This window comes from Spinacia oleracea, chromosome 4 (genome assembly GCF_020520425.1).
Source record: "Spinacia oleracea cultivar Varoflay chromosome 4, BTI_SOV_V1, whole genome shotgun sequence".
NCBI classification, from domain to species: Eukaryota; Viridiplantae; Streptophyta; class Magnoliopsida; order Caryophyllales; family Amaranthaceae; genus Spinacia; species Spinacia oleracea.
This window is the reverse complement of record NC_079490.1, coordinates 1,187,343-1,212,165: the sequence shown is the minus strand read 5'-3', so window position 1 is coordinate 1,212,165 and position 24,823 is coordinate 1,187,343. Positions and strand designations below refer to the sequence as shown.

General features: G+C 34.4%; 4 protein-coding genes across 8 annotated transcripts; 2 read left to right on the top strand and 2 right to left on the bottom strand.

Annotated features, from left to right (window-relative positions):
• Window positions 1-6: 6 nt before the first annotated feature.
• LOC110801981 (lysine-specific demethylase JMJ30) lies at window positions 7-6,347 on the bottom strand. 3 transcript variants are annotated; one of them, XM_022007397.2, is made up of 6 exons: window positions 5,794-6,336; window positions 4,220-4,429; window positions 2,027-2,158; window positions 1,793-1,936; window positions 1,533-1,625; window positions 7-618 (listed from the first exon to the last, which is right to left on the bottom strand). In XM_022007397.2, the coding sequence occupies exons 1-6, from the start codon at window positions 6,250-6,252 to the stop codon at window positions 436-438; spliced, it is 1,221 nt and encodes a 406-aa protein (XP_021863089.1). In that variant the 5' UTR covers window positions 6,253-6,336; the 3' UTR covers window positions 7-435. The 3 variants fall into 3 exon arrangements, 2 of the variants coding, with proteins under 2 accessions (XP_021863089.1, XP_021863094.1); XR_008932823.1 differs by having other exon boundaries at window positions 562-618; window positions 1,533-1,650; window positions 5,794-6,347; XM_022007402.2 differs by lacking the exon at window positions 4,220-4,429 and having other exon boundaries at window positions 5,794-6,339.
• A 5,797-nt stretch (window positions 6,348-12,144) lies between these two features.
• On the top strand, window positions 12,145-13,910 carry LOC110800883 (uncharacterized). The gene is made up of 2 exons (XM_022006213.2): window positions 12,145-12,280; window positions 13,436-13,910. The coding sequence occupies exons 1-2, from the start codon at window positions 12,211-12,213 to the stop codon at window positions 13,678-13,680; spliced, it is 315 nt and encodes a 104-aa protein (XP_021861905.1). The 5' UTR covers window positions 12,145-12,210; the 3' UTR covers window positions 13,681-13,910.
• A 2,545-nt stretch (window positions 13,911-16,455) lies between these two features.
• Window positions 16,456-18,872, top strand: LOC130472469 (uncharacterized). Its single transcript, XM_056843579.1, has 2 exons — window positions 16,456-16,547; window positions 17,601-18,872. Exons 1-2 carry the CDS (start codon window positions 16,478-16,480, stop codon window positions 17,843-17,845), a joined length of 315 nt encoding a protein of 104 aa, XP_056699557.1. The 5' UTR covers window positions 16,456-16,477; the 3' UTR covers window positions 17,846-18,872.
• Window positions 18,873-18,958: 86 nt separating this feature from the next.
• LOC110801994 (ETHYLENE INSENSITIVE 3-like 3 protein) lies at window positions 18,959-24,823 on the bottom strand. Of its 3 annotated transcripts, none has more exons than XR_002537049.2 (4): window positions 24,442-24,802; window positions 22,116-23,966; window positions 21,600-21,685; window positions 18,959-19,187 (listed from the first exon to the last, which is right to left on the bottom strand). XR_002537049.2 is itself a non-coding variant. In XM_022007422.2 (3 exons), exons 1-2 carry the CDS (start codon window positions 24,474-24,476, stop codon window positions 22,151-22,153), a joined length of 1,851 nt encoding a protein of 616 aa, XP_021863114.1. In that variant the 5' UTR covers window positions 24,477-24,823; the 3' UTR covers window positions 21,416-21,685; window positions 22,116-22,150. The 3 variants fall into 3 exon arrangements, 1 of the variants encoding a protein (XP_021863114.1); XR_008932831.1 differs by lacking the exon at window positions 18,959-19,187 and adding an exon at window positions 21,416-21,514; XM_022007422.2 differs by lacking the exon at window positions 18,959-19,187 and having other exon boundaries at window positions 21,416-21,685; window positions 24,442-24,823.

Sequence of the window (24,823 nt, the reverse complement as noted above, 5' to 3'; positions counted from 1 at the left end):
GGATAGTAAATTAGTAATACCATTAAATACCAATAACATAGATCACTTGTCAATTCAAAAGAAGATTCTTAATAGCATACAATTACATTTCACAATGCACGAGTTCAGAGGCTAGGACAGACAGACCAAATTAGACCTGATCAAAAGGCAGGCCGGGCCGGGCAGAGACATAAAATTAGCCCATATGTCAGGCCGGGCCAAAATTCGGGTCTGCTTGTTGTGCCCAAACCCGCCAAATTTCGGGTCGGACTCATGTTGATCAGGTCTAGACCAAATGCCTCAAATCATTCATCATATGAATGTCTATATACATCAAAATGACGGTCGTAACAACTGCGAGGTATATGTCTATGTTTCTAAACTCAACACACTAACTTCTCTAACAAATAAAATCTTCAACATCCTTAATCAGATAAAATGCTACCAAGTACCAACTCAGGGTGAACCTTCAGGGTTGCTCCACCAAAAACTAACTGATAAACTCGGTGTGAGAGAACGCACATAGTGCCACCACTTTGGGGGGATGTATAGCATATCACCTTCGTCTAAAATGCAGTCCATAAATTCCAAGTCCTTAGCTTTTGGAAATGCATTGTCATCTATGTTGTCTAAATCAACCTACAGAATGAATCATACAACCTTGTCAGATTGATTGCAGACCATGAAAGGTAGAATGTACATGATGTGAGATGCAAGCGAATCAGAACAGATATAGACCAGAATGATGGAGAAATGTTCTCCGTTTGGGTTGGTGTAAAACGTTTTCAGTGAAAAATAATTTGTAGAACAGAATACAACCTCATTTGTAGAACAGAATGCAACCTCGTCAGATTGCTGATGGAAGGTAGAATGAAGAAGATGTGAGATGCAATCGAGTCAGTACAGGTAATGACAGTATTTATACACCAGAATGATGGAGAAATGTTCTAAGGCTCCGTTTGGTTCGGTGTAAAAAGTTTTCGGTGGAAATCTTTTTCAAGAAAAAAACACAATTCCAAACTAGTTTTCCTCTGTTTGGGTCCTTAAAAGAAAATGGGAAATATGTTGAAGATTGAGGGGAAAAGGGAGAAGGAGGAAAGGTGGAAAAGGGAAAGTTTTTCCACCTTTGAGGGAGTTTATGGAAGAAAAAAATTCATCCCTTGCCAAACCAAACAACGTAAATGATTGAAAAGGGGAAAATTGTTTTCCATGAAAACGTTTTACACCCTACCAAATGGAGCCTAAATGCAAAATAGTTTTCCGTTTTTATTTTACATTCGAAGAGGGAGAAAATAAGCATTGCAAAAGGAACAGATATCTCAAGTTAGTTGCCTATCTGGCTGGAATTGCAAAGCATGGTTTCAGAATGCGGATAAAGTTTTAGCTTGCCAAACCAAACAACGTAAAATGATTGAAAGGGGGAAAATCGTTTTCCATGAAATCGTTTTACACGAGCCTAAATGCAAAATAGTTTTCCATTTTTATTATATATTTCGAAGAGGAAGAAAATAAGCATTGCAAAAAGAACAGATATCTCAAGTTTAGTTGCCTACCTGGCTGGAATTGCATAGCATGGTTTCAGAATGCGGATAAAGTTCCTCAGAAACGGAGGCTGCATACAGTCTTACATACTTCTTACCAACAACCTGGTAGAGGAGAGAAGTCACTTGCCTTCAGAAGATCAAGATCGAGATAAAAACATATTCAGATAACAACTGACCATTTGAACTGAAATGTGCACTAAACTTGCCATATGATGCAAAAATGAAAACTCTGATTCATAATTTCATATCTTATCATGGTTTTTATTTACCTGAGCAAATAAGTTATGGTGTGGATCATGATGTAAAGGTGTTACAGTTCCACCTGGACCAAACCAAGCATTAATTGACCTCATTTCACCACCACCAGCATAGCAATAGTCCGGAACAAGAATGTCCTTCCTAAGCTCTTTGATCTGTCACTAGAATTAACAAGTAATTAACTGCATGAACATAATGTTATATGTAGTTAAACATGCAATTTTTTTGCCTGATAGTATACATGCCTGGTCAAACAAAGGATGCTGCGCTAGATATGTTGGGACTGCACAAGTGTTACGGGACTGAATTCGTTCCAGAAATTGAGAAAATGTGATAAGCTCTTGCTTCCACTCGGAACATAGGTAGTTTTTTCCAACCTGGAAAAGGTAAGTTAAAAGCAAGCATTAATGTAGATAGCTTTTCAAAAGAACTCAAAAGATTCAGGTTAAAATGCAAATTAGTACTGACTGTAAAAACAGGACTGTTTAGTGCAACAAAGTTGGCTTTGCTAATCAGTACTGAATGGATACTCGGCTTTCTTCAAAAAATGCAAACTACAATCTGTTTTGATGGGTGAAATGTTAGCTACTCCGTATTTGTGTAGGTTTGCAGATTATCAAAAGGGAAAATTGGTCAAGGGTGATCATCAATTCGGACTCACAACAAGCACTTCATAAATTTGGAAAATGAGAATGTTATTGATGCTAACTTCACTATTGCTAAACAATGCTGCTAAACAAACAATGCAAGGACCTCTTGCAGGACTTTCCGGGAGTCGAGATTATGAATGGCCCGAGATGTACTAACAGGGTGGCGGATAGGATGGCTAAAACGTGTCGTTCGGATGTAATAGCTAGCTTTGATTTAGAGTATTTCGAACAACCTCCGGTGTTTGTTATGGATGTAAGTTTAGAGGATAAACCTACTTGAACTGTTCTCCTGTAAACTTTTAGCTCTTTAATCCAATGTTCCATGCTTGCATCACAAAAAAAAAAAAAAAAAAAAAGAAAAAGAAGTAAGCTTTGCTACAATTATACCAAGTCCAATGCAACAAACCTCAAGGTGCAAAAGCTCGTGTATGGGAAGGGACCAAAGGGCATATGCATAAAATGGGGCTACTACAATCACATACTTCTATGAATGGTAAGCTGGTACTCCCTCCGTCCCTTTTAGATTGACCCATTTACCAAAAATGGATTTCCTTGTGAGTTTTCCCCATTACAGTTTTAGTAAGTTTTTCCTACTTGCTAACCCATGTTCCTCACAAAACACATCCTCACACGGGAAGACTTTATCCAAGCCTTTAAAAAGAGAAATTTCATCTATGGGGTAGTCTAAAAGGGACGGAGGAAGTAGCTGTTAATGGCAAGAAAAAGGGAGGAAATCTTGACTACAAAGGTAAAATTAGAGACGAACATAGGAAAACGTCAATAAGTTGACTGAAACCCCTCCACTAACCCCCTAATAACACCCCTTCTTATCAAAATTAAATGTTCCATAACAAGTTTAGTGTGTGTACAGATTGTAACCTACTTATTCCTTAATCTGTAAATACATAAAAAAATTCAGAGCGCCACAAAGTGAACATAGTTCATCAACACTTCAACTAGCATAAAAGAGCAAATTCAAAGGCCAAGGTGTCCTAAATACAAGAATGTACACAAATGATTTGCAACAAAGACAGAGGTTAAACAGGACATTTCCGGGAAAATTTAGGCCATCATTTACCCAAAGTAAGTAATTGCAACAACGACTCAATGCCTGTTTAGATAATCAAACAAATTCCAGAACAAGCTTAGTTTGTGTACAGATTGTAACCTACTTATTCCTTAATCTGTAATACATAAACAATTTTCAGATCACAACAAAGTGAACACAATCAACACTTGAACTAGCATAACTGCTGAAAATTCAAAGGCCAAAATCCTAAATACAAGAGTATATGCAAATAATAGGCAATGAAGCCAGATGTCTTTGTCTTAAACAGGAAATTTCTGGGAGTTGGGAGTCAGCAAATTTAGCATAATGAGAGACAGCAAATTTAGGCCATCATTTACCCAAAGTAAGTAATTGCAACAACGATTCAATTCCTATTGAGATAATCAAACCAATTTAATGCAAACAAGTACGTAGAAAACAGAAACAAAACAAGCTAAAAGAATGAATCGTTCTCTAGAGGTATACTTCCCCATCAATAGAGTTGATTGGCAACGAAGACAGATGTTAAACAGGACATTTCTGGTAAAATTTAGGCCATCATTTACCAAAAGTAAGTAATTGCAACAACGAGTCAATGCCTATTTAGATCATAAAACCAATTTAATGCAAAAAAAGTACGTAGTAAACAGAAACAAAACAAGCTAAAAGAATGAATCGTTCTCTAGAGGTATACTTGCCCATCAATAGAGTTGAGAGGAAATAATTCATCAGCTAATCACCTCGACAGGTACTGTACGACCTCCAGCAACCTTCTTTAAGTAATCCGTGTTGTTCCATCTAGCTCGAGCTGGCCAATGAGACATCGAGTCACTGATAATAACAGGCAAACCCAACATATAATAGTCACGAAGGAATCCTTCCAATGACAACTCAGAGCGCCTTGCAACATGCTTCGAAGACAGTGATTTTGTAGGTAATAACTGGAAAACCTACCATTCCAGGCATGATCAACAATTAATTTTAGTCTCTAATTGAGCTACGTTTCTCTAATCAACAAAAAAAACAGAATCACAACACACGCGCGCGCAAACACACACACAAAACTTCAAATTTAAACTTTTCCCGACTTTTATTATCAGCAAATGCCATCACCAATGTATAAAAAGGCTCAAGGCGCAACAAGGCGATTTGGGGTTCCCAGCGCCTTAGGCGCGCCTCGGTGCGCCTCATTGAAGTGAGGCACCCTAATAAAAAGTGAAAAAATGGTGTGTGCCTTGGTAGGTGCGCCTTTTTTGCGCCTTTTTGCGCCTCAAAGTGCGCCTTGGTGCGCCTTTTTGCGCCTTAGGTGCGCCTCATCGAAAGCGCCTCGCCTAGACAATAAAAGGCACTGGCTCCAATCGCCTTGCGCCTCAGAGCCTAGGCGCGCCTTTTTATACACTAGCCATCACACATTTCACAAGGGTTTAAGTATGAGATAGTTTTCATGACCCAAACTATAGAGACAAAATATGTCAAATCCTTAGGCTCCGGTCTAAATGACTTGTGTTATCTGAACTTATCTCATTATAAGTCGAACAAAACAGACCCTTAAACCAAAAGGATGAAGTCGGCTACGTGAACCAAGAATTCATACATGGTGGTAGTACACAAAGTCACAAAGATCCTCTTCTTCCATTCACTTCTATCTACTAGATCTAGTATTTCATGGAACTCCCTAATGCGTGCAGCAGCCTGTTCTTCTTTGATTAGTACTCCATGTTTTTTGGCACTCAATTAAGTGAGCTTTTTCGTGGTTTTAGCTCGTGGTCGTGTCAAGAATTAATTGGTTTTCATACAATTCAATTCCTCTCAAATTCAAATCACTTAACCCAGAAATTGATTCAAAAAAATCCAACACAAAACCCTCTCAAAAGATAATCATCAAAATCACACCAAGTATTATAATTGGTACTTTAATTAGGTAAATTCAACCCCAAAACATGATGAAAACTCAATAATGCAGCTCAATCAAACACATTTACTAATTACAAATTCAATTCTACAAAATTCCATCACAAATTTCCCAAATAATGAAACATGAAATCAAATATACATTACATACCAATAAAAACCACTGAATCATTAAAAACTGAAATCAAAATTAGATCATTCAGAAAACTCATTAATGAAGCTCAATCAAACACATTCACTAATTACAAATTCAATTCTACAAATTTCCCATCATAAATTTCCCAATAAACATGAAATCAAACATACATTACAGACCAATAAAAACCACTGAATCATTAAAAACTGGAATCAAAATTAGATCATTAAAAAAAAGGGGGTAAAATAATGAAAACACGAACCTCACCTCATCTTCATTGAATTCAACCGAAGAAAACAACAACCCACCATCACCACCAACATTATTATTACTCTTTTCTCTCTCCTCAGCAACCGCCATAACTTTCTCAACAGCATTCTCCAAGTCAATCCTCAACAGGGACCCACCCATAATCAACCCTAAATCCAAAACCTTAAGCGTCTCCGGGAAGTCACCGCCGGCGAAATGGTGTTTCGCCACGTGGAGGCACGCCATTGAATAAGCATCCCTCCAGATAGGAAGAACTGAGTGCCATGGTCCACTGTGGAGCTGCTCCCAGGCAATCTCCCGCGCCACCTCCGCTGCAGTTGCGTCGCCGTCGCTTGCCGCCGCCGACACCATACGTGCGAATGTGTAACCGCCGCCTTCCTCGGAGACACGGTGGATAATTTCCGGTGCTTCTCTGTCCAGTGTGGGTGTTGCGATACCGCCGTCGGTGAGTCCCATTTTCGCCGGAAAAGTGGTGAGGTAAGAGAAGAGACAGGGAGGTTTTTTTGCGGTTTGGTAGAGTGAGCTAAAATAGAAATAGTTATAGTTCTATAAATAGAAGGTGGTGAAAATATCTAGGGCTCTTGATACTTTGGGAAATATCTTCAACATAGTGGGTCATATATCATCTCTAATAAAAAAAAATTATTAATATTTACTCCCTCCGTCCGAAACACTCCCAACGTTTTGACTGGACACGATCGTCAATGCACAACTTTGACCACCAATATCTTTAAGTACATATTATAAAAACTTACTCCCTCTGTCTCTTTTTGTTTTTTACGTTTTCCTTTTTGGGTGTCCCAAAATATTCTTTACATTTCCTTTTATATTATCACATAAATAATTTAATATTCTATCAAAATTTGTGTCCAATTATTATTTTAACTAATTAAATTCATTGGGTCATTTAATCTCTCACACTTTTCCATTGGGACATTAAATTTTTGTCATTTTCCCAATATCAGAATTTTGATAAAAGTGAAAACATTATAAATAAACGTAATTTTTCTCGTTTACCTAAAAACTTAGAAGAATCTCAATGCACATTAATTAGTCGTTAAAACGCGTGCAAAATACATAACGTAAAAAACAAAAAGAGATGGAGGGAGTATAAAATATTAATATTTTGAAAATATATATTAAGATGAAGTCAACCATATATTATATAACAACATTTGTTTTCATTTGAAATAAAATAGGATCAAATTTAATTATGTAAAGAATGCAAAAAGTCAAACCGTTTCGAGTATTCTAAGACGGAGGGAGTACTCCGATTCTGAATACTTATAACAGTTTATATTTATCTTTTACTTATTTTGTAAGAGATATTTTTGCCAAATGGTTGAACATATGGGAAGAAAAATATGATATTTACATCATTTATAACAGTTTTCATCTAATATCTATCTAGTTTTAATAGATATTTTTGTCAATTCGGCCAATTGTTGAACATAGGAGAAGAAAAAATGACATTTGCATCTAATATGGAATATAAGAGTAAAATAGATATTTTTGCCAAAGCAATTGTTGAACATAGGAGAAGATAGAATGATACTAACCATGATTAAAAAAAATATAGTTTATGATAGTACGTTATAAATATAATGAAAAAATAATTAATGGTATGCATTATAGTTAAAGTTTATTTTTTGCTAAAGTGATCGAATACATTATAGATCGGTGTTGAACTAGACCTGGTTATCGGGCGGGGCGGGTCAGGGTCGGTGCGGGTCAAAAGAGGGTCGGGTATTGAAAGGGTCATTTTTAGCGGGTCGATAATGGGCGGGTCAAAAGTGGGTCGCGGGTCAATAGCGGGTCATTAGTGGGCGGGTCAATAAACGAGCAATGAAAAATGAAAAACAAAAGAGCCATGTGCAAGTACAAGTAAATACGAAGCTATACACGTAATTTTTTGTATCATTACTATTTTAATTTTCAAAATAATTGTAGTATAAGTTTGACCCTATAATGACTCTGTCCAATAAAGGCCCTGTCCAATAAGAGCCCTGCCCAATAAAAGCCCTATTAACTTGACTCTAACCCTATATCCATTGGACTACCCTGTCCATTAACCAGGTCTATGTTGAACATAGGATTATGCATGGATAACACTTTTTTTATCTTGGATCTGTAACTCTGTAAGAACAAATATAAATATTTAACTCGGATTTTAACTGCACTTGAAACCAAATACTTCGTACTGTTTTACACTTAGGGGGTGTTTGGTATGAATGTTGGAAAGGGAGTGGAATGGAAACGAATAAGCAGGGGAAAAGGTAATGTTAACTATTACTGTTATTGGTTGTTTGGTATATTCTAGGAAAGGAATCACTTATTTATGTTTCTCTCACTTGTAGACAAACAGCAGAAGTACAGGAAGCAAGCATCAACCTGCCAATTTTTAATCAGCCTGCCAAACATCAACAGCGGAATTTGACACTAACGAATAAAAACACCCAACTTAGAACAGAACACTAATCAAACTACTAATTTTTAATTATCAGTAATTTCATTTTTCCAATTAGAATCAGTAGTTTACATAAAAATGCATTTTCCCAAATAATCACCAATCAAAAGCCTGCCAATTTTTGGATTACCAATTTGTAATCAATAATTTCAATTTCCCAACAACTCATAAACAATTAAATTCTAAAAAAATTAACATATAAATTTAATTGATTACATGCTCAATTAAAATTCATTGTTCCAATTTCAAGAAAACAATGGTCGGAAAAGAGTGATTGAATGAGTGTGACATAGACAAAATAAAATTCGACGACGACGAGGAGAAGGAGTTAGCAAAAAGATGACGGAGGAAATTCGAACCAAAGAGATGACGAGAAATCGGACCAAAGATACAGAAGGAGGCTGCAATCATTGCCTAAGAAGACGAAGAAGAACACCACTGAAGAGACGTCAGATATTCAAACCAAAATAGTAAGAGATGGAGAGGGGAAGGAGAAGGGAAGGAGAGAAGAGAGAGAGGAGTTGAGCGGCTGTGTTGTTAAGAGAAAGGAATGGAAACTGTTACCTCTAGGGTTGGACCAGTAACAAAGGGGAGGAATAGGTTACCCCTAAATAACGGTAATCGTTACTCCATAACTCTGACCAAACATTCAGTAACGGTAATGGTTACTTGAATCCGTTTCCGGTCCAGAAAAAAGCCATACCAAACATCTCCTTACTTAATTGTTATACTATGCTTAATGATTTGCAAAGTGGGTGAGTGACATGACATATGGTCTGACAGTTAAATAAGTGTGACACAGACTCTTACAATAATTTGTAAACAAGTATTCAATACTCATGAAATTAAAGTACAACAACATATGAATTATGCTCCAAAAGATTTATTTTCATCTCTACTAATGTACTTTACGCACGTGTATTTCTTGAATTTATGTAAAGTCTATCTCTTTTAAAATAATTGTTTCACTATGATTTTTGCACTATTCACCTGTTTTACCTTGACCAATTAAAGGTTATAACGTAAAGTCCTTTTAACTTGCCTCAATAAACATGTTCACAATACCGACGTTTAATATTACATACCCCGCACTACTCCACAATTTGGAATTAATAGCGTTGTATCAATCGCAAAGAATTTAAAGTGATGTAATTATTTTCCGAACAAACGAGTCAAATTAAGAGATATTGTAAATATGTAAAAAGGAATTCAAATATGTGACCTACATTATACGCAATTACACAGACAATCAATCTTAACTTAACCACCAGGCTAAAAAAATCATTGAAAAAAGCATAAAATATTGAAGTAGTGCAAATATCTAGTGAGATTGATGATGAGTGGTGAGCATATAATAAACGTTAGCATAATACTATTACGATATTCACTTTTTTTTCTAGATGCTTCCTGAAAGGGGAAGTGGGCCCAATTGAGGGAGTAACGTTAGTTAAGATATTAATAATTTAAATTACCTTTTTGACCTTTTTGACCTTTTTTTATTGGATGCTGACTAATTAAATTACTTTCCCAGTCATCCCACTTTTTGTACCTTTTCTCACTAAGAGCAATATGGTGACACGTGGAATTGCTAAGATATTTTGTGTAAACTGTACCAAGAAGACAAGAACTCTGGATCAGAATAAGCCCAATAGGCCCAAGGGTTCTACAATATGGGCTGGGCTCACATTAGTCACATATGGGCTGCCCACAGTACAAAAGGGTGTCAAATTAGGTTATCGGCCGGTTACGGGTCGGATATAATAGGTACTAATATAATTGGATAATGCAGTTGTATGGGTCATTATGCTCATGCGGATTGAATGTGTGAAAAAAAAATCGGGTCACTTCGTGTTTTGTGAAATAGGTTGGATACTTGGATCTGGTCCTTTTTTACACCCCACTCTACATTATGAATAAGTAGGATAAACTAACCCGTTCTGACCGACATCCGCTGAAAACCAAAGTGATTCGGGAAAAAAATATTAACACATTCAATCAGGCCACAATGACCCCTCACAAAATATTATTCGACTAGACCAGAACCAATTATAATTAATATGTAATCGACTGATGACCCGACTTAATAGTCCTATGAATTAGGGTGTTGCGTGGACTTTGTTTTTTCGAATTATTTCGTCTAATCCAGATGTATTTTTCCTGAAAAGCAAATATTATACTTTGTGTGTATGTAATTATCTGGAATATTTTAATGCAAGTTTAATTCACCTTATTTTTTTTTATTTTTTTTTGAGTTCTCATAGCATCGGGGTTTAAACAGCTACTCACCTGTTGTAGGTGGGTTATTTTTATTTTATTTATATTAAACTTATCTGCATGTATCATAATTTGTTAAAATCTTTTTCCGTTGTAAATTGAATTTGGATAACCTTTATATTTCCTGAACTAACCTAGACTTTATTATAATGAACACTTTAATGATTCATTTTATCCTTAGTTTATGCCAATGTTCCATGCGAGTTCACTCAAGAAGAAGGGAGTATTTAAATTTTTAGACTTAAAAAATGTTTAGATTTTTCTTTTTCTTTTTCTTTTTGGGTTTTATTATGTCATTAGTAGAAATAAGTAATAGTCAACCTATGTTTCAAATTAATGGTTGATCGAGTGGTACTTCACTTGTACTTGGCAATAATTTTGAAAAGTTCAAGATCTTTGTTAGAGAAAGAATCATACATTCATACATGTCATCTTCATGTGGTGAAATCAAAATTCAAATTACGCAACCTAAATATATTAATAGCTTATATTAGTAGAAGAATTTATATAAGGGTGCATTATCTAATTTATATAAATACAAATTTTCATATAAGGCGGTCTTACACAAAAGACTATATTAGTTTAATATAAGTTAAGCAATTAAACCAATTAGTTAAGCACAGAAACTAATTAGTTAAGTATTGGAACCAATTAGTTAAACAATGGAACTAATTAGTTAAACATTGAAACTAATTAGTTAAACAATCAAAGTGGTTTTTTCGGTAAGGCGGTCTTACACAAAAGTTGTCCGCGTTTTCTATTGATTTCATTTGAATTTAACTGAATTTATCTGAACTGCTTAAACTAACCAAAATCAAGATGAATTTATATAAGGGTACGTTATCTATTGATCTCATTTAAATTTAACTGAATTTATCTAATTAAACTAACCAAAATTTATTTTAGTTATTTCCTAAAAAAAACTTATTTTAGATATAACTTGTATTTGAAGTAACCCTTATTTTATCTGAACTTAACATAACTCATCTTAACTTATTTTCTTCCTATAAGCAAATAAGGTGAAAAGAACAACCAAACAAGAACTGAGTATTAGTACTCCCTTCGTTTCAGAATACTCGCAACACTGGACTTTTGCACTATTCATACATTAACTTTGATCAATTTTATTTATTAACATGTAAAAATCAAATGTTATTGTGTAATATGTTGCTGGATTAATCTTAATGTATACTTTTCAAATATCAATTTTTAAAAATTCTTAAGAATATATAATTGTGGCTACATTAGTGCCTTGACAAGTGTGTCAGTCAAACTATTGCAAGTATTCAGGAAACAAAGGATTATATCAACAACTACTTTTGAATTTTTGATAGTTGCATGTTGCCACTAGTGTATACAAGAAACAATTAAACAAATTAAATCAACTTTAGTTTTACAAATTCTGATTTTTGTTAGAACATTAATACGAAGAATATACTAAGAACATAAGATATATAGAAAAAATCAAAATCTTGCCAATTTGGCTGATAAATATTCAACCATTTACCATTAGTGGATGATATATATATATATATTGAGGGACGAAAGTTTCATATATATGCTCATCTTACAAGTTAATGATTTTGTCAAAAAATAAATCTATAAATACACATGATATTTCAACTTATTTACATACAAATAAACTCACAAAACTAGAGAAAGAAAAGATCAAGATGGCTAAATCAAATTACTCGGTTAATGTAGTGGCACTCTTACTCGTTTTCACCCTTCTTATAAGCATTGGTAAGTTAATCTTGATAGTTTTGCATTATATCCATGATGCGTTTTATTCATCTGATTTCCATTTATTTTTTTCTGAACTTATTTTATCTAAACTTGCTTGAACTTATCTTATCTAAACTTGCTTGAACTTATCTAAAAATCTGAACTTGTTTTTCCTAAAATATTAGAACAGATGAAGAGAACATGACCTTAATTAATACTACATCCGTTTCTGAAAGTTCTTTACGCTTTGGAAAATGTGTCCAACGTATAAAAACTTTGACCGTAAATTCTCACTATTATATATATACTTCAAAACTTTACATACAAAATTGGATATATTAGTAGTTAAATATTGCATTTGAGTTTGTGCAAATAGTAACTGTAAAGATCTTTTTGAAATGGGGGTAGTACCCTACAGAGAAAACACAATTTGTGGAGTTGATGAATCGACTTATGTGATGAAGATATATTTATTTCGAAAATGATAAAGGTCGCAACATGCGACCTCTAAGCCGTGTCACAATGATGACATGACATGCTTATGTGTCATGATTTAAATTGGAATCTAAAATATTTAATTTATATATCTTATTATACATGTTTAAAATAAAGGTAGGAAAATCTTAATATTCTAATTTGGTTATTTCTTTATACCGATTACCTTATTTACATATTTTCATAGTAAAAATTTTGCATTGATAGTAAAAATATTATGATGATTCATAGCCTACGTACGTGGCGCCTATATGCACCAATTAAACTTCGACACGTAAGATTGCGACAACTAAATACTCCCTCCGTATTTATTTAAGGGATACACTTGCCTTTTCCGGCCGTATTTATTTAAAAGATACACTTGCCATTTTTAGTAACTTATCAGCCCCACCATCTAATTAAATAATACATCTAATTTACCCTATCACCCACCATCATATTAAACAAATAATTTCATAAACCCACCCCACCTCCCACCCACCAAAATGACATGGTCCCCACTTGTTTAATTATTAAAATATCTATCCAACCCCACTTACTTTATTATTTCATTTCATTCAATTCTTTTTCTTAATACCCGTGCCCGGCCAAGTGTATCTCTTAAATAAATACGGAGGGAGTATTATCGCAACTTGCGACCTTTATCATCACCCTACTTATTTTTTTGTATTTTCTCAGACATCGTCAGAGTAAACGGTGACAATCCTGCTGATGAATCCGGAACACCAGTTGAGTTTCCTCGAAAGCTATTAGAAGCCACTCATCATTGTGGATGGTGGACGCATACTCACTTTGGTTGGAGACGATGCTTGTCTTTCTTCGGTGATAGAAGGTGTCGTGCAAGTTGTAGGAGTTCCGGAGCAGTCACAGGGGAGTGCAAATGGCGTGCAATTGGTTGCTCATGTTACTTTGGAAGTTGCTAATCTAATATGATTTTATATGCCCTTAAAAAAAAGTATGTAATATAGTATGTATTATATAATATAAAGTATGAATAATTGGTGTGTTGTGCTTGTGTATAGAGTGAGTGTGTGTGCTCCTTAATTATTTGTACATGTATAAATAAAGATGTAAGATATATAAACATGTGGTATGTGTATACTACATATATATGTCCTCCATTGTGAAATGAAAAAGTTGTGAGGTGAAACAATTGTGCAAGTTAGTAGCAAGTGGTTTATATTGTTTTTTAAATACCAATTGCTTGTTGGTTCAGTGGTGATTGGGGCTGAGCTTGGTAGGGAGAACTCGTGTTCGATCCCCCGCAACAACAATTGGGAGGGGACTGGAACCTAACCACCCAGAACTCGCCCCGAATCCGGATTAGCCCTAAGGATGAACCGGATACTAACACCAAAAAAAAAAAAAATTGTTTTTTAAATGGATTAGTTTCAAATAAATAAATAGAGGTAATGAAAAAAACTTGTTAGATGAGCAACGAAATTATCATGTTCAATGTTGTAATTCAAAGGACGTTGTAATTCAAAGGGAAATAAACGAAATTACAATTTCAACTACAGAATAGGTTGGTATTTTAACATTATAACCATGGGTTTCAATCAGGGGCGGATCTACTGTGTAATAGAAAATTCATTCTAATAGGTTGAGTATTTTTTTAAAAAAAAACATAAATTTGTTCAATCTAGGAGTCTAACCCATGACCAATTGGGAGATTAACATAATTAGATTTCCTTATTAACCACTCTAGCATCTTGCCTTCATGTGTTTTTGTTGCAGATTAAATATATAAACCTTATTTTTAGTTTGACAAGTATTTAAAATTCAATTTTTGTTTTCGGGGGTGTCACGTCATATTTGTTTTTTAATCTCTACTTCGTATATTTTTAAAGTTTTGTTGTTATTTGCTATATAACACGGAGTACTCCGTATACATTTATATTGTATAATCTTTAAAATCTTAGAATTTATAAAATAAAGTGAACGGTGAAATTGATAAATTTATGTAAACATTATAATTAGCACTCCGCAAATTCTCATTTTCATTGTATCTTTTTTAAAAAAAAATTGTACTTTTTATGTCTACCCTATTTCAAAATCCTGTATACGCCACTGGTTTCAATGTACCAAATTTGTACTCCCTCCATTCCTAAATGATCTTCCTATTTGGTGTTTGGGGTGGAAATTAAGAAAATGGAATCTTGTAATGATTGAGTGTAAGAGTAATGATTGGGTGTAAGAGAAAGTAATAAATAAACGAAGGAAATTAATAAAGAAATGAAGGAGAGAGAAGATATTTGTATAAAAGTAATAAAAAATCATAAAAGTGGGGTTGGGTGGGTATATGGGGAAATGTCAATGAATTAAATAAGTGATGGTGGGGAAATTCATGGTAAAAAATCATGTCCAAAAATATAAACAGGAAAATCATTTAGGAACGACATTTATAGGAACGGGAAGATCAAAAAGGAATGGAGGGAGTAGCATTTACCAATGAGGCTTTAACAATTAGTGTTATAAAGTACAACTTAAATCAATTATAGACACTATTACAATTCGATCCGCCTTTCATAGACAAATTTGGGATTTGCGTGTCGCAAGCAGAGCCAAATAAGGTAAAACGAACGGCCAAACAAAAACTAACTATTAGTACTCCCTTGTTTCAGAATACTCGCACTATTTGACTTTTGCACTATTCATACATTAACTTTGACCCATTTTACTTATTAATATATAAAAATCAAATGTTATTGTGTAATATGTTGTTGGATTAATCTTAATTTATACTTTTCTACAAGTTTTAAAATAACTTAAGAATATACTTCCTACGTCTTTTAATACTCGCAACGTTTGGACTTTTGCCACTATTCATATAATCTACTTTGACTATTCGTAGTGTTTTTTATATAAGATAAAACATAGTCATGTGGGATCTTGTTAGATTCGTCTCAATGTGTATTTTCAAAATATCAACTTTTTATAATTTTTGCATAAAGAGAATTTAAGATATAAATGATCAAAGTTGTGCATTGGCATGCGTGAAACTAACAAACGTTGCGAGTATTAAAAGACGGATGAAGTATCATTACATATAATTGCGGTTAAATTAGTGCATTGACAAGTGTGTCAGTCAAACTATTGCAAGCAATCGGTGGATTATGGACCATGGTGCACAGTGAGCATGGTGCACCAAAAGAATATGTGTGCATAAGCAAAAGAACATGACACTAAGACAAAAATGAACATGCGCTATAATATTTCACTTTTTTGTTGTAAAAAATAATATATTATTTCATATTTATTAAAAATATAAATAAAAAATATATTCATGTTCTTTTCACGTAACCAGCTGTTCTTTTAATTACATACTAGTGTTCTTAAGGTTACCATGTTCACTGTGCACCATGGTCCACCTCCTAAATTGCGGTGTAATATAGTATACAAGAAACAATTAAACAAAAATAAATAAATCAAACTTTAGTTTTACAAGTTCTGATTTTGTTAGAATTAATACGAAGAATATACTAAGAAATAAGATATATAGAAAAAATCAAAATCTTGCCAATTTGGCTGATAAATATTCAACCATTTACCATTAGTGGATGATATATATAATTATATATTGAAGGGACGAAAGTTTCATATATATGCTCATCTTGCAAGTAAATGATTTTGTCAAAAAATAAATCTATAAATACACATGATATTTCATCTTATATAAATACAAATAAACTCACAAAACTAGAGAAACAAAAAATCAAGATGGCTAAATCAAATTACTCGGTTAATGTAGTGGCATTCTTTCTCGTTCTCACCCTTCTTATAAGCAATGGTAAGTTAATCTTGACAGTTTTGTATTTATGATGTATTTTATTCACCTAATTTTCACTTATTTTTTCTAAACTTATATTATCCAAACTTTTATAAATTTATCTAAAATTATCTGAACTTATTTTTGTTGAAATATGTAGAAAAGATGAATAGAATAGGGCCTTAATTAATACCTTACCAAAAAAAAGTTTTTGCAGTTGATGAATCGGCTTATGTGATGAATATAATTTTTCTGAAATATGTAGAAAAGATGAACAGAATAGGGCCTTAATTAATACTCCCTCCATTCCTTTTTGTTATTCCTGTATCTATTTCGGGCATTCCTATATGTTCTTCCCATTTCCTTTTATGGACATACCTTTTTACCATAAAATTCTCCACCATCCCTTATTTAATTCATTCACATTTCCCTATTCACCCATCCAACTCCACTTTTATAATTTTTTTATTACTTTATTAAAAATATTTTCTCTGTCCTTCATTTCTTTATTACTTTCTTTTACTACTTTATTACTTTCTCTTACATTCAATCATTATTCTTACACTCAATCATTACAAGATTCAATTTTCTTAATTTTCACACCATTTCCCAAATGGGAAGAACATAAAGGAACAGAGGGAGTACCTTACAGAAAATAAAAAGTTTTGGGAGTTGATGAATCGGATGAGAAAGTCTTAATCTATACTAGGTATACCATTGAAATGGTATACTAATATTCTGCATTTTTATTTACTACCAAACCACATAGTTTGGTACAAGAAAAATAGTTGTATTTTCTCATGTGATACCAAATAACATAGTTTGGTAACGTGGTTTCATTTTTTTTTGGTTCTAAACAACATAGTTTGGTACTAACAAGTCAAAGATAAATGTTATTTTTCGTGGGCCAGACTTAATTTATTACATGAACTTACCATTTAGCCCTTAATATACCAAATGAAGTTACTGTTTTACCCTTAGTATACCATTTTAATGGTATACTCAGTATAGATTCAGAAAACCTCGAACCGGATTATGTGATGAATATATATTTATTTTTTTGTATTTTCTCAGACATCGTAAAAGTAAATGGTGACAATCCTGCTGATGAATCCGAAACACCACTTGAATTTCCTCGAAAGCTATTAGAAACCAATCATCTTTGTGGATGGTTTATACATTTACACTTTAGTCGGACAAGATGCTTGTCTTTCTTCGGTGATAGAAGGTGTCGTGCAAGCTGCAGAAGCTCTGGAGCAGTTACAGGGGAGTGCAAATGGCGTGCACTAGGTTGTTCATGTTACTTTGGAAGTTGTTGATCTGATCCTATATTGCCCTTAAAAAAGTACTACCTTCGTTTCAGAAAGTACTTTACGCTTTGAAAAATGTGTCCAAATTATAAAAACTTTGACCGTAAATTCTCATCATTATATACATCAAAAAGTTAAATGTAAGATCTTGTTAGATTGGTCTCGGGATGTATTTTCATAATATCAAATTTTTATAGATTTTTCACATACGAAATAGGATATATTAGTAGTTAAATATTGCATTGGAGTCCGTGCAAATAGTAACTGTAAAGATCTTTTTGAAACGGAGGTAGTATGTAATATATAATATAAAATATAGGCAAATTTGTTAAAAATGATCTTTGATAATCCAAATTTTGCGAGAAAGGACCTTATATAATTTTTTTTGTGAAATAACAACTTAATGTAAATTTTTTTGCGAGAAAGAACCTTATATAATTTTTTTTTTGTGAAATCACACCTTAATGAAATTTTTTTTTTTGCGAAAGACAACCAAAAGTAAATTTTCGGCATTGACTGAGCTTTTTCGGCCATTGACTTGCACGTGAGAAGCACGTGTGACTTTATTTTGATAATCATACCCAATTTTCCTCCAAAATTCTAAGCTTTAAAACCTAAAGTTGAAAAAAAAATCGAAATAAAATCAAGTTTGAAAATTCAAGACTCGGGAAAATCAATGTCTTTAGCCAACGTAAGCCACGCGTGCTGCTCACGTGCAAGTCAATGGTCGGAAAAGCTCAGTTAATGCTGGAAACTTCCCTTAGGTCCTTTCTCGCAAAAAAAATTACTTTAAGGTGTGTTTTCACAAAAAAAATTATATAAGGTCCTTTCTCGCAAAATTTGAGTTATAAAAGGTCCTTTTTGACAAATTTTCCTAAAATATATAATACAAAGTATGAATAATTGGTGTGTTGTGGTTGTGTGTAGAGTGTGTGTGCTCCTTAATTATTTGTACATGTACAAATAAAGATGTAAGAACATGTGGTAGGTATATACTACATATATATGTCCTCCATTGTGAAATGAAAAAGTTGTGAGGTGAAACAATTGTGCAAGTTAGGCAGTAGCAAATGGTTTATATTTTTATTTCAAATGGATTAGTTTCGAAAAAATAACTAAAGTATAAAAAAAAGCCTTGTTAGATGATCTTCTAAGCTCAATTTTTGACATGATCTTCTTAGCTGGACCGGAGTTAGATTAAACCGGTCTCGTGACGAATACATCGAAATTACAGAAACAACATGTTTTTTACATGCCATGTTGGAAAGATGATTGTGGACCGGCCCGAGACGCAACCCGGCACGAAAAAAGCACGGTCTGGCATGAAGTTGTGGGATGCAGGTGGATTTAACTGAAAAATTCGAGAACACGAGACTGATCAGCAGTAGCTCGATTTACGAGAACACGAGACTGAAGAAGGATGCAGGTGAATGTGGCTGAAAAATACATCGAAATTACATAACCAACATGTTTTTTATACGTCCTGTTGTAAAGATGGTTGTGGGCAGGCCTGATCAGACACGAAAAAGCACAGCTCGACATGAAGTCATGGGCCGGGCCGGGCCGGGCCGGGTCTGTGCCATATTTTCTTTTGAGAAAGCACAACAAGGCGCAGCACGACAAAACACGGTAAATATAGTAAAATTAGGCTTAGACAAAACCACGACCCGACATCCAGAGGGCATGGGCCCAGTTTTGAACTTTTTGGCCCGACCTGGCCCAGCACGATGCACAGTGGGTTTGGCATGACCCCAGCAAGTTTAGGCCCGAAGCCCGACCCGGCCGACGGCCATCTTTATTAATCTGTACCTCTCCCCTTGTTTTGACAGCAAGAAACCTGATATACTTCTAACCACCTGAGGATTACATAAGTGATGCTGACAGAGTGACAGCATCGGATTCACCATAGATTCTAGAACGTTCTATGGGCAACAACAATCATCCATAAATACTGAATCAAGAGTTTGACAGCTACTAAGTTATACAGATTAGTGAGCTCAACAGTTTGTTAATGGCATCCTTCAAATTATTCAACAAAAATCAACCTACAACTCTACAAGTACTGAGAAAATGAAAGACTACCAACATATTGTTCATTGTATGCCCCAAAAAAATCATGATTACCCAACTTTAAAAGAAACTGTTCTTTGATTTACTTCAGTAAAGAGCATCTCTCTAACTTCAAAGAGGACTGATACATGCATGTTAAACAGATTAGAGATTCTGCATCTTGTTTTTCTAGAACTCAATTTAAGAAGAATCCTTAACTAACACTTGCAGAAAAAGCTATGTTATATTCATGTTAAACAGATTCAAAACAACATTCTTGAACTAATCTGTGCTGTTTTCGAGGGAGAGATGGAAATCTGATTAGAACTTAGAACATTATATATCTGCATCTTGTCCTCCTAGAACCCAATTTAAGAATAATCCTTAGTTGCAGAAAAAACTCTGATACATTCATGTTAAACAGATTCAAAAGAACATTCTTCAATTTAAGAATAATCCTTAACTAACCCTAGCAGGAAAAACTCTGATACATTCATGTTAAACAGATTCAAAACAACTAATCTATGCTGTTTTCGAGGGAGAGATGGAAATCTGATTAGAAGTTAGAACATTATATATCTGCATCTTGTCATCCTAGAACTCAATTTAAGAAGAATCCTTAATTAACCCTTGCAGAAAAAACTCTGATATGTTCATGTTAAACAGATTCAAAACAACATTCTTCAACTAATCTATGCTGTTTTTGAGGGATAGATGAAAATCTGATTAGAACTTAGAACATTATATATCTGCATCTTGTCCTCCTAGAACCCAATTTAAGAAGAATCCTTAACTAACACTTGCAGAAAAAGCTCTGATACATGAATGTTAAACAGATCCAAAAGAACATTTTTCAAACTAACCCTAGCAGGAAAAACTCTGATACATGAAGTTAAACAGATTCAAAAGAACATTCTTCAACTAATCTTGCTGTTTTTGAGGGAGAGATGGAAATCTGATTAGAAGTTAGAACATTACATATCTGCATCTTGTCCTCCTAGAAGTAGAACCCAATTTAAGCAGAATCCTTAACTACTAACAGTTGCAGAAAAAACTCTGATATATTCATGTTAAACAGATTCAAATGAATATTTTTAAACTAATCTATGCTGTTTTCGAGGGAGAAGATGGAAATCTAATTAGAAGTTAGAACATTATATATCTGCTTCTTGTCCTCCTAGAACCCAATTAAGAAGAATCCTTAACAAACACTTGCAGAAAAAACTCTGATATATTCATGTTAAACAGATTCAAATGAACATTCTTCAACTAATCTATGCTGTTTTTGAGGGAGAGATGGAAATCTGATTAGAAGTTAGAACATTATATGCCTCACTGATCAACTCCTTAAAAAAACTCAAGTTTCTACCTTCATCCACAGGATTATGGCAGAATGAAACAGATATCACAGCCAACATGGCAGTAAAACAGTTAATTGCAGTTAAAAACCACCAAAGATGCATAAGAGAAAGCAAAGATGTGATTGGTAAGAGAAAAAACAGGTTCAGAATAGGGGCACAACCTAACGCGTTTACTAACTTCCAACTTCTTTTTTGCAGGAAGGTTCAATCAACATATTTATATTTTTCATCTGGGTTTGAAAGTTAACCCATCAAAACGGACTTCAACCTACATGGAACCAGCCTCAATTCATGAACTGGTCTTTATATTCTTGTTTTAAAAAAAATTGAATGAAACTAATCTAATAACTTACACCTATAAGGACTTTTCATGTTGACAACTATACAGGTCACGCGCTCAAACTTCATCTCTATTTCAACTTCCCCCCTAGAGCAATACCTGGAAAAGAACATCAAGAGAAATTTAGTTGGTTAAGAAAAAGGAAATTTTCATATTTACCAGTTTCATTTTTTGTTTACCACCTTATAAAATGTAATTTCATATTTACTACCATAATTTTATGAAAGGTTTGTATTTACCACTTTTTAACGGATTCCATCTAATTTTCCGTTCATGTGGGCCCCCACTTAACCAATGTATTTTAATTTTCCCCTTTATCGTTAGGTTTCCAACTAAAAGAAGTTAGGTAATTAGGACCTACATTGACGGAAATTTGGATGAAGTTCGTCAAGAGGTGGTAAATATAAAAGGTTTCATAAAATTAAGGTGATAAATACAAAAACCTGAAATTTAAAAGGTGGCAAATATGAAATTATCCTAAGAAAAAGGTGGAAATTCAACCAGAAGACAACATCAAGCAAAAACTCACCATTTTTAAGCTGCCAAAAAAACCAGTGCACCATTCTAAGCTCCACAATATTGCAAGATGTCAAGGTCATCACCAGCTAAGTAATCATCTTCTAAACCAAAGCCCTCGATTTCAGGGAAAGTATTATCAAATAAATCAAAATCTATAGAAAGTCCGCCGTTAAAGGAAGAACCAAGATGACTGTCAAACGGTCTATTCTTGTCCTGGAATGCATCAACAACACCATAATGGTGCAAGTGACCTCCATTGATATCATTTTCAGCTGTGTTAAGTGATGGAAGATGCATTCCAACACCTTCTTGTCTTGTTTGGGGCTCACTACTTATGGTATTATGTTCCAATCTATGTTCATCAAGCCTTTGCCCGTATTGATGAATTGATGGATTGTAATAAGAATCGCGGTGTTGTAACTCGGGATCTTGTACACTCGGATGGTGGTATGATTGGCCTCCAACAAACATGTTATGTCCGGACAACAATTGGGGAGGACGGACATTAGGGAAATGACTAAATTGCCCCAAAATATCATTGTCTAAAGACAACAAGGGTTCAATAAATATAGAGTCATTCTCCTGTTGGTTATCATGCATCTGGAAATCGTTCAAATCTGCATTATTATGGTCCACGACTGGTCCGGGCCTGGGTTCAGGTCCGGGTCCGGGTCCGGCAGTTTCATCCACCAAATTCTCATTTGTAGATGGTGCAGGTTGCTGATCATTAGTTGCCAACTGTTTACCATCTGTAGACGGGTTGGGTTGCTGATCACTAGAGCTTGCTTTTCTTCTTCTCTTACTTTGTTTCTCAACTGAGCTCTTATTCCGTATAGAAAGGCGTTTATTGACCACAGGTTCACCCGCGGGTTCACCCATTTTAGAGGAAACGGATCCTGCACCTTCGTCGAGTCCATCAACATCATAATCACTATCGCTACTAGCATTAGGTTTCCTCTTACCACCACGCGGGCCGGGCGGGCTTCCTGTAATACCTGAGTTTCCATTATCACTGCTAGGCTGCCGGATAAGTGATTCTTCTCGACCTAAAACCCCTAACCAAATCGAACTCTCCTTAGCAGTCATCTTATCTTGTAAACATTTAGATTGCCTTACAAGCCGTCTTATCTTCGCAATATCAGGTGACATATGCTTGATTACAGCAGTCAAAACCCCAACTTTCCACATCTTTTTCAAATCATGCGGTTTCTTATACGGCGGGCTTTGACCCTTTGGTAAACCCAACTTAGCCCACCAATCTTCATTTCCCGAAGGCCACCACGGTGGAGGAACGCCCTTTTCGAGAGGAAATTTCCTTTGAGGAGGATTACAATGTTGCATTAACGATGACAACAACGACCCGAGAGTTGCATCTTGCAAATCTTGAAGGGTATTTTGGCCAATTCCATTCCCGTTCCCATTCCCATTTCCTTCACTCATTGCCAAACACTCGGCTTCATACTTAGCTATAGCAGCCGGACCGTTCTTATCAAACCTAACCTTTTCTTTCCACCATGCTCTAATATTATCCGATGAACCGCTAACCGGTTTTCCCTTCTCGGGAATTATCCCATACACAAAACCTCTCGCTTTGCAAACCTCCATTAATTTCAACATGTACTTCAAAATCCCGTCTTGTGCTCGTGACATTTTCTTTCTCCGAGCTTGATCACTCGTTTGTTTTGGCTTTTGCTTTTCAGCAGCCCTTTGAGCCTCGATCTTTTCTCTCTCCTTAAGCCGCTTAAGCTTAATTCGATCTTTCCACATTCGTCTTTCGAGTTCTTCTGGATCAATCTCTTCATCACTAACATCTTTCTCAGCAATGTTACCACACCTTAATTCATCAACTTCTATATCCGAACTACAACCATTGCAAATTACCAACCAAAAATAATTCAAATCAAATTCCACCATTCAAGAAAGATCAACAAATCAAATAATTGTTCATTATAAATAAAATGCATATATTACACAAAATTAAGTACACTTAGCTCTAACATATAATTCAAGCTGATTAAATTCAAATAAAATTCGACAATTAAAAGAAACAAATCCCCTATAAATTATCAATCTTTAAGCTAATAAAAATCATATATTCCACAAAATTAAGTACACTTAGCTCTAGCATATCATTCAAGCTGATTAAATTCAAATATAATTCAACAATTAAAAACAAACCAATCCCTTAAAAAATACTTCCGTACAAAATGACACAAAATTAAGCAGTATTTCCTTCAATTAACCATCCAATCATATCCAAAAAATCCCCAAATTAACAATAAATAAACAGAGAGGAAATCATGGAATAATAATGAATTATAAATTAGAGCACTTACCCATAATCATGGCCGATTTCCTCGAGCTCAGCCATGAATACCCAGATTGAGATTCCAGAATTTGAGTACAAAATTGATAAACCCTAATTAAAATTCCCTACAAAAAATGGGAAAAGATCGAAACTTTGGAATGAATTTTAGGGATTTTGTGGGTGGAGAAATTGGGTTTTGCCAACAAAACGCGAAAAGGAAGAAATGTGGGGTGAAAATGGAGAATCAAAAGATAAAAATTAATAATAAATTAATTGTAAAAACAATAAATTGAATTCAAAATTAAAATTAAAAGTGAAAATGAAGAAATGTGGAGAGAATTGAGAAATGAGGAGAGAGAAAATTGAGTGATTGTCATGAAAACACAAAGGGACATGAAAGGAGTCAGCTT

Bases quoted from the DNA above. Each gene is read 5' to 3' on its own strand.
- LOC110800883 (XM_022006213.2), top strand. From the start codon at position 12,211: ATGGCTAAATCAAATTACTCGGTTAATGTAGTGGCACTCTTACTCGTT. The intron at 12,281-13,435 runs GTAAGTTAATCT...GTATTTTCTCAG, and splicing joins CACCCTTCTTATAAGCATTG to ACATCGTCAGAGTAAACGGT.
- LOC130472469 (XM_056843579.1), top strand. From the start codon at position 16,478: ATGGCTAAATCAAATTACTCGGTTAATGTAGTGGCATTCTTTCTCGTT. The intron at 16,548-17,600 runs GTAAGTTAATCT...GTATTTTCTCAG, and splicing joins CACCCTTCTTATAAGCAATG to ACATCGTAAAAGTAAATGGT.
- LOC110801994 (XM_022007422.2), bottom strand. From the start codon at position 24,476: ATGGCTGAGCTCGAGGAAATCGGCCATGATTATGG. The intron at 23,967-24,441 runs GTAAGTGCTCTA...CAATGGTTGTAG, and splicing joins GAAATCGGCCATGATTATGG to TTCGGATATAGAAGTTGATG.
- LOC110801981 (XM_022007397.2), bottom strand. From the start codon at position 6,252: ATGGGACTCACCGACGGCGGTATCGCAACACCCACACTGGACAGAGAA. The intron at 2,159-4,219 runs GTGATTAGCTGA...TACCTTTTCCAG, and splicing joins GTCGTACAGTACCTGTCGAG to GTTGGAAAAAACTACCTATG. The intron at 619-1,532 runs GTAGGCAACTAA...TTCATTCTGTAG, and splicing joins TGCTATGCAATTCCAGCCAG to GTTGATTTAGACAACATAGA.